Below are 9,933 nucleotides of genomic sequence, written 5' to 3'. Positions count from 1 at the left end.
TAGAACCTAATAAAAATAGTTTAATAGAAGAATGGAAATTATTTTGTAAAAAAGAAAGACATATATATAACAATTTAAATTATTTTGAAGGTAGTGATATAACATTGCGTTGTGATTGTTGGTATAGTGCAAATGATGAAGAAAAAATAAGACATATTTTAATAAATAAAAGTTCAAATGATTTAGTATCAGCATTATTATTATCAGATAAAGTATTAAGACCTAATATATCTCCTCCAACATATATAAAAACAAATGAATTTACAAAGTCATATCAATCAATGGTAGATACATATGGTGTACCAAGATATGGAGAGATAAATCCTGCTATATCAACTATTATAACGTTTCCATTTTTATTTGGAATAATGTATGGAGATGTTGGACATGGTTTATGTATTTTTTTATTTGCTTTATTTTTAATATTAATGAATAATAAAGTGAAAAATAAAAAAAATAATAATGAGATGGTTACTATGTTATTTGATGGTCGATATATGTTATTATTAATGGGTTTCTTTGCAGTATATGCTGGATTTTTATATAATGATTTTTTTTCTATGCCTTTAAATTTATTTTCTTCTATGTTTATGTTAGATAAACAAGTAGATAATATGGAATATTATAAAAGAAGAGAAATAACTGATTCAGCAACAGGTGAGGTTCAATATGCATATCCTTATATTTTTGGTTTTGATTGTAAATGGTTAGGAGCAGAAAATGAATTAACATATATTAATTCTTTTAAGATGAAATTTTCAATCATAATTGGTTTTATACATATGACTTTTGGTGTACTAATGAAAGGATTTAATGCTTTACATTTTAAAAGAAAAATGGATTTCTTTTTTGAATTCTTACCACAATTAATTATGATGTTATCTATGATTGGATATTTAGTTTTCTTGATTATATATAAATGGGTTACACCAGTTGGATATGGAGGATTTCAAAAACAGGGTATCATTAATACTATTATAAATATGTATTTAATGAAAGAAATCAATAATACGAATCAATTTTATCCTTATCAAAATATAATACAGATACTGTTATTATCTTTGTTTGTTTTATGTATTCCTTTTATGTTTATATGTAAGCCAGCTATTCGAACATATCATATCATGAAAGAAAAGCAAAAAATTAATGACCATAATATGAAGAAAAAGAATAGGAGAGGAAAAAGAGGAGGAATGGTCAAAAGAAATAACAACAATAATAATAATAGTAATAATAGTAATAGTAATAATTTCCTTTTAGAAAATAAAAATTATTCCGAGTCAGGAGCCAAAGAAATGATCAATGCCATTCATCATAATACAAAATCAGGTGATATGTTATTATCAACAAATAATAAAAAAAAAATTGTAACAACAGATGGTAGTAATAATAATATGTTTGGTGATACAAAGAATAATTTATTATCAATGCATAAAAGAAATACAATGAATAATAAAATATCCTCATCACAATATCATAATGAACAACAAGGTGATGAATATGATGATGAATATGATGATGATTATGATGATGGTGATGATGATAATTATGATGAAAAAGAATATTTAAATAAAAAGAAAAAAAAAAGAACAGATGATGATATAGAAGCTCATTTATTAAGTTCTACATATGAAGAAAAAGGATTACAAGGAGGTTCTGCAGTAAATATGAGAGGAGAAGAGAATCATCATGAAGAAAACATTTCAGAAATATGGATTGAGCAGTTAATAGAAACAATTGAATTTATATTAGGATTAATTAGTAACACAGCTTCTTATTTAAGATTATGGGCATTATCATTAGCTCATCAACAATTATCATTTGTCTTTTTTGAGCAAACTATTCTTAATTCTTTAAAGAGAGATAGTTTTGTATCTGTATTAATTAACTTAATATTATTTTCTCAATTATTTTCAATATTAACTATAGCTGTTATATTATGTATGGACACACTGGAATGTTTCTTACATTCATTAAGATTGCAATGGGTTGAATTTCAAAATAAATTTTACAAAGGAGATGGTATCCCCTTCAAGCCTTTTAACATAAAGAAGTTGTTGAATGAAAATGAGTAATAGTGTGAAATGATAAAAGAGGGGGGAGGGGGTGAATCAATTGTATAAGTTGTTATAATCACACAAAAATATAAACATATCAATGAATAAATAAAAATATATATATATATATATATATATATATATATATATATATGTATATATATATATATATTTATCTGTGTGCTCATTTATTATTTTTTTTTTTTCAAATTATGTAATTTAGATATTTTCAAGTTAAAATATATATGTTGCATCCCTTACGCTTTATGTTTATTTATATAATTAATTCTTTTATTATATAATATAATATTATGTTATATTTTATTCCTTTTATTTTTATTTTTTTTTTTTTTTTTGTTAACGTTATAAAAAAATTAAAAATAGCTAGCCTTTTTTGAAGGGGTAAAAACATACATGCAAAAAAAAAAAAAATAATAATAAAATATGAACATATAAAGTGCATTCATATATATATATATATATATATGTATATATTACAAAAAAGGAGTATTTTTATTTTATATATATTTAATAAAAAAATCAGTTGTTTTTGCTTGACCCAATACTTGTTTATGTTTATCCAGTGGTATCATGAATATATGAAAATTCTTTAAATCTTCGTTTTGTATATGTATATGAAATGTATAAAATATAGAAAGTCCTTTAGCTTTTACATTTATATTTCTTATAATTTTATTTCTTAAAACTAATTTAATATTACAATAATAAAAATGTTTAATTATATGAGCCTATAAAAATAATAAATATATGTAAAAATATATACACATATATATATATATATATATATATATATATATGTATATATTATTATTTTTTTATTTGTTACTTGAGCATTTTTCAAGTGGCCTATACATTTAACGGACTCCACTTCATACTGCATTTTTCCAAGGTTCTAAATAAATAAATAAATAAATATATATACAATATATATTTTATTATATATATTATTATATATATTATTATGTATACACATTTATTCGTCCTTATATATTTACTCTTTTTATATTCTTACCGATTTATATATGTATGCACGACTAACTATATAGGGGAAACTACGAGATGACAAGAAACGAGGAGGAGTCGGATAATTAATTTTATTTAGAATTAAAAGATAGACTTTTAAAAAATTGAGGATTTTTTTTTTATTTATAATATTATCTTTAAATAAATTATGATACATTTCATTTAAATTATGTATATGATAATAAAAAAAAAATTTTTCTCCTGATACTTTCCACAAATTTTTTATATATTCAAAAATTTCTTGAAACGATTTGCCATCGACATCTTTCAATTCTTTTGAAAAAAGATTTTTTTGTATTATCTTTTCTTTTTTTCTTTCCAAATATAATCTTGTAAAATTATATCCTGTATAATCATCTCCCCACATAAATAAGTTCATTTTTGTTTTCTTTTTTTTAACATTTATAATGTTATTATTTTGATCATAAATGCCTTCCTTATAATGATCCTTATTATATACATTATAATGATCCTTATTATATACATTATAATGATCCTTATGATATACATTATTATTTTCACTTTTATTTTCACTTTTATTGTCACGTTCATCATCCTCTTCACTGTCACTTTCATTTTGTTCAACGTCACTTGCATCATTATAATCCATAAGTGTATTTAATAAAAAGGAAGAATTCAAAAATAAATATGGAATTATTTTATTCTTCATAAAAATGCATATAACATATAACGTTTTAATCAATACAATATATATATATAATATTCTTTTCGATAATCTTGAAAATTCATATTTAAAATTTAATAGTAATATTAAGTATATGAAAATACTTTTTAAAAAATATATATATTCTTCAATATTATACGTAAAATATTTCACAGTATAATTTATTTCATCTTTTATATCATTTATTAAAATAATTAAATTTTCTATAGCTTTATATATATTTTTTTTTATTTGTAAAAATAAGAAAACATGAAAAAAATTTTCTTTATAACTTATTATTTCTTTTACACACTCTTGAGCTTTTTCTAAACATTTGGAAGGATTTATATAACCAATATTATAATTACAGTGAGTAAAAAAATCGTTCTTATTATGATATAATTCGTTTCTATTATTTTTTATATTATTATACATATTGTCCTTATCATTCGTTTTTCTTACATATAAATGTTTTCTTTGTTTGGGTTTTCTTTTATTTAAATAATAAAATTTACAATAATTTAATAAACATTCTAACCATAATTTTATATCTCTCTTATTAACCATCACATATAATTTTCCAAATATTTTATATCCATAATTATAATAACCCGATATTATACAATACAAACCAATTTTATACATATATATATATGAACATTCTTTTATATCAAAATTCATTTGGATATTTTCATTTGTATTCATATCTTCATTATATAAATTGTCATATGATTTTATTATCCTATTTTTAAATGATTTATTAGATATAGAAGAAATTGAAAAGTCATCATCAACAGATTCGTTATTACCATCTGATACATTATCAACAGTACTACTATCATCAACAGAATTATATGATGCACATGATATCGATACACTACACGAAGAACTAGAATAATAATAATAATAATAATCATCATCATCATCAGTAAATTTATTTGAATTATCACTATTAATATTCATCATATTGCTATTATTCATATCATATTTTATGCCTGTCTTATTTTTTTTATCTATACCAGCATCTTCAATATTAATATATTTATTTCCATTCATACTTTCAATCTTCAAATTATTCCTATCTTTATATGATAATACTCCCACTCTTTCATCATTTTGCCACTTTTTATTTACCTGACTTGTACATAATAATTCGTCCATTTTGCCTGCACGTGTTAGGTCATTTGCCTGACTTATACATGCAAAATCATTTGTTTTGTCTGCACACAAAAAATTTTTTTTATACTTTTCCCGATAAAACACGTATTTGTTGGTTTTAAAAAAATATATATCATTTAGAATATTTAAGAATGTGAGAGTTTTTTTTCTAAATATAATCATAGAATCTTTATCATTAATAAAATTAAAAAAAGAGAAATAAAAAAGAGTTTTGACATTATTGAGGCTAATATTATCGAATTGGAATGATTGGAAAAAGTGTTCGTTTAAAATGTTAAGGTAAGAGTGTTGATAAGAAATGGGATATATATTATTACTTTTTTGGTCTTCATGTTTATAGTTTTCTTTTTTTATTTCAAAATGATTATTATTATGATTAATATTTATATGAGCATCTTGGTTTTCCTTTTTGTTTTCCTTTTTTTTCTCCTTTTCGTTTATACATTTTCTTTCTACTGTTAAATAAAAGAAAGGTTCTTTCAATATTTGTTCAATAGCTTCTTTATTAACAATATAGAACAAATTAAAGAAAGGTATACTTTGATTACTTGAAAAAATATAAAGAATAGAATTCAATATTATTTGATTTTTATATTTCAATAATTTATATATAATATCTGTTATATAAATACGTATAAAATTTTTTAATACATTTTTATTATAATATGAGCTATTTGTTTCTTCTAATATGAGCATATGCTTTTTATTTAATAGATAACTTACAAAATTGTTAAGATAATTTTTTTTATTTATTTTATTTTTTTGATTATTTTTTTGTTCTTGTGTAGATGAATCTGATGACATAATTACACTTCCTAAATAAGATGTGTGATCTGAATTATATGAATTACTATATAATATTTCATTTACATTTTTTTCTTGGATATTTTGAAATTTATGATTTTTTTTATATTTTTGTTTGTTTAATAACTGTGTAGAATTCGTATTTACATTATTTTTTTTATCATGTTTTAATAAAGTTGATGTGTGTGTATTAATAAAATCATTTTGTTTTAAAAAATGTGTAACAAAATAATTGAATATTCTTATAAAGTTTTCTATATCTTCTTCATAAATTAAATGGTTTGATAAAATGGATAAAGTTTTAAGAATATATAATTTAATAATTAATAAGTTGTTATGTTTATAAAGAAAAAAAAGAATTTTTATAATCATAATTTTTTTTAAGACAATAATATTTGGTATATCAACATTTTTGTCTATTTCTTTTTTTAAGAATTCATTTTTAAAATGTATAAATAGAGTATTTTCATTATTGTTATGATAAAATAATTTATTTTCATCGATAAGGTTGCATAGATTTATTTTATTTTGTTTTAAAATATGAAAAGCATAAGATATATAATGTGTATTATATATTTTATTTATATTTTTATTATTTTTATCATTATTTATGAGAAAAAAATTATTTATATCTTGATTAAAAATGGAATTTTTAGAAAAGCTAATATCGCTTATTCCATCACTTCTAACATTTATATTAGATATTACATTTTTATGTATATCTGAAGAATGAGAAAGTGTATTTATTTCATTATTTAAAGCATCACTATTAAAACTATTATTATCATAACTATAATTATAATTATTGTTAATACCATTTTTTTGTGTATGTTTTAAACAATTTGTTGAATCCATTCTTTTTTCTTTTTCTTTTTCTTGATAATCATGCTCATTATATATATTACTACTACTACTATAAATACAACTACTAGAAGAAGTGGTGAAGCTGCTAGTTATATTTTTATAATTATTAAACGCATCTTCATTTTGGTTGTTATTATTTAATGAGAACAAATTTTTAACATTTGAATAAGAATTTTGATTATTATCATAAATATTATTATTATCACTTATATTTTCATTTATATGTTTTATTCCATTTTGTTTGCTTATTTGTTTACTTGATTTATTTATTTCTGTTGTCTTTCCTATATTCTTTTGTTTTTTAATATTTTTTATTTTTTTGTTTTTTTTTTTTTCTCTTTTTTCCATTTTGTTTATTAATTTATTTATAATAGTATTATTTTTATTTATGTGTGGAGTGTAATATGTTATTAATTTATTACTTTTTTTGTTCTTAACTTTATTGGATTTATTATTTTTCTTTTTCTTCATCCTAATAATGTCCAGTTTTATGTTTAAATTTTTAATATTTATATTATTGTTTGTGTGTTTATTTTTTGCAGTATAAATAAAATTATTGAAAAAAATATGAGCATTTTTATGTCTATCTGTTGTATTATTAGAATCATTGAGTGTTATAAGAAAGTTGAATTTACCTCTATGATCATTATTATTTTGAACATTATGATTATTAATATGATAATTATTAATGAAATCATTTTTTTTGGATTCCTTTTTTGTTTCATCCTTTATATGATCTACTTTTTTTTTTTTTATATTTTCAAGGTTGGAACTCTCCTTCCTTTGAATATATACATCTTCTATATTTTTAAAAAATGTTATAAATTTATTTACATTCAAATCAAAGTAAGAAAAATTAAAAGTATTAGAAGAATCCTTGTGAGTATTTTTTTTTTTGTCTTTAAAAACATTATTATTCATTATATTATATATATTATATATATTATATGTATTATATATATTATATGTATTATATTTTGTTTTAGACCCTTGAATAACTTTAAAAAATTTATATATTAATTGAATAAAGAAATAAATAGAAAGAGTATTAGAATTGTAATAATAATAATTATTATTATTCTGATCATTTTGATTATATTGATAATTATAATCTTTATCATTGTTTAAAAGAATAACGTTTAATAGTTGTAATATATCAGAATATTGAAATGTAGACATATAAAAAAAATTGTTCATAAAATAAAATGGATATCTGTAATTATCTAACATTTGCTGTTCATATATATAACTATCTATACAAATAAATAATTTTTTTTTTTTTATTAAATATAATAAACTTCTTATTGAAAAAAATGTTATATATCTTTTATTCATTATATATGTTTGTGATACATTTAATAATAATTTTAATATAATAACTTGTAAATTTAATAAGAAAATATTTGTAACACTTAGTATTGTAGTATTATAAAAGAATATATCTAACAAGTGTATGATTTTATTTTCATCACATTGATTATATGGTATATAAAATATTTTATTTATAATATTCCATAATATTTTAAATAAATAATAAGACACATAAGAATATAATTCATTCAATTTACTTCCTATCAACCCTAGATATAAACATTTGATAAAACAAAAATTATCATTTATTATATATATCATTTTTTTTATGTATTTATTCTTTTTATTATTTTTTAAAGAATATATATCTTCATCATAAATATTCTTATAATATTGTAAATTTTTAAATATATCTAAATCTTCAAATATATGTGACTTACTCTCCTCCTTTGTATTATTTATCTCATATGCAGATACACATGATTCATTTTTATGATTCAAATTTTTTTTATTATAATCATTTTTATTTTGATATTTTTCATGTTCTAAAACCATATGTAAGCTCCTCTCTTTATCACTATTATTATTACTACTATCAACATTAGATGGACATCTTTTTTGAGATGTTTTTTTTTTTTTTTTTTTTTTTTTTTTCTCTAGATGAATATTTTGGACTCCTCCCTTTTTTATGTTCATAAATAAAGACAATATATTTGAAGTTTCATTTTTTTTTTTTATTAAAGATTTATAAAATTTTTTGATAATATAATATAAAGTGTCATGATTTAGATAAGGAACAAGTTGTAAGAAAACTGCAAATGCATGAATATATTCATCGAAATTTATTTGTTGGGATATTATATTTATAATATGATTAATTATATGATTAGATTTACTAATGTGTGATATAAATAAAATACATATTTTTAATGCATACAAACGAATATGTTTCTGAGTCTGATTTAACATATTTACAATATGTAATGTAATAATATTATTTATAAAAATTGCTTGATTATTTTTTTTTATAAAAAAATGTTCTTTATTTTTTATTTTGTTTTTATGAGCATTAAAATTATAAAATAAAAGAGTCTCAATAATTTTTTTATTTCGAAATAATTGATAATAAGAAAAATCCTGAACACCTTTATGTGTACTTAATTTAATTATTTCTAATAAAAAAAGAAAAGAATTATAAATAATACTATAATTATTTGAAAAATTATCTTCATTTTTATATAATATATTTTCAATTTTATGAATATCATTTGATGTTAATAATTTTGATTCATATAATATCTCATTAAAATAAATTATATGTCCTAATAAACATATATTTTTTAATAAACATAATAAATTTGGATTATTATTTTTTAATACATATTTTATTTCACGATATATATCTACATTATTTTTATTTTCAACAAAAAAATAATCTGCATATTTTAAAAACTCATATCGTTCTTTATCACTTAAGATATAACCAACATCTTTTTTTTTATCTTCATCATATTCTACCATATATTTTATATTATAAAAATTATAAGAATTTTTATTATTTTTAATATTATTATTATTCAACAATTTATTATCATCATTCTTACTATTCTCATAATATATGTGCTCATTTATATTATCATCTATATAAGAAAAAAACTCATCACTCTTCTTCATTCTTTCATTTTTATCTTCACACAATACTGATACTTCATTTCCTTTCTTTAATTCATCTCTTTCCATTTCAACATTTTCTTTTTATTTATTTTATAACACAAGCATTGTAATATATTTACTTTGGCATATAAATAAAATATATATATATATATATATATATATATATATATATATATATATATATATATATGTATATGTACTTATTTATTTATTTATTTATTTTATTTTGACACTATATCCTTATAGATATAAATATCAGGTTACAAAAGCATATCTATATTATTATTTTTTTTAAAAGAAGCAAATGATAAAATCTTAATTTATAATATAAACATA

At 19.3% G+C, this 9,933-nt stretch overlaps 2 protein-coding genes across 2 annotated transcripts in view; one reads left to right on the top strand and one right to left on the bottom strand.

Annotated features, from left to right (window-relative positions):
• Positions 1-2,075, top strand: part of PADL01_0806300 (vacuolar proton translocating ATPase subunit A, putative) — a gene marked incomplete at both ends in the record, with an annotated part of 3,174 nt that extends 1,099 nt beyond the window's left edge. Inside the window, one exon of the mRNA XM_028681398.1 lies at positions 1-2,075. This exon is cut by the window's left edge and continues 1,099 nt beyond it. Coding sequence (XP_028537780.1) covers positions 1-2,075 — 2,075 coding nt within the window.
• Positions 2,076-2,575: 500 nt separating this feature from the next.
• On the bottom strand, positions 2,576-9,663 carry PADL01_0806200 (conserved Plasmodium membrane protein, unknown function; the record flags this gene model as incomplete). Its single annotated transcript, XM_028681397.1, has 3 exons — positions 2,576-2,806; positions 2,905-2,970; positions 3,091-9,663. The coding sequence occupies 3 exons, from the start codon at positions 9,661-9,663 to the stop codon at positions 2,576-2,578; spliced, it is 6,870 nt and encodes a 2,289-aa protein (XP_028537779.1).
• Between the last annotated feature and the right edge of the window lie 270 nt (positions 9,664-9,933).

This window comes from Plasmodium sp. gorilla clade G2, assembly GCF_900097015.1.
Source record: "Plasmodium sp. gorilla clade G2 genome assembly, chromosome: 8".
In the NCBI taxonomy this organism is placed as follows: domain Eukaryota; phylum Apicomplexa; class Aconoidasida; order Haemosporida; family Plasmodiidae; genus Plasmodium; species Plasmodium adleri (nom. inval.).
Note: the sequence above shows the minus strand (reverse complement) of the source record. Positions and strands in the feature narration are given on the sequence as shown.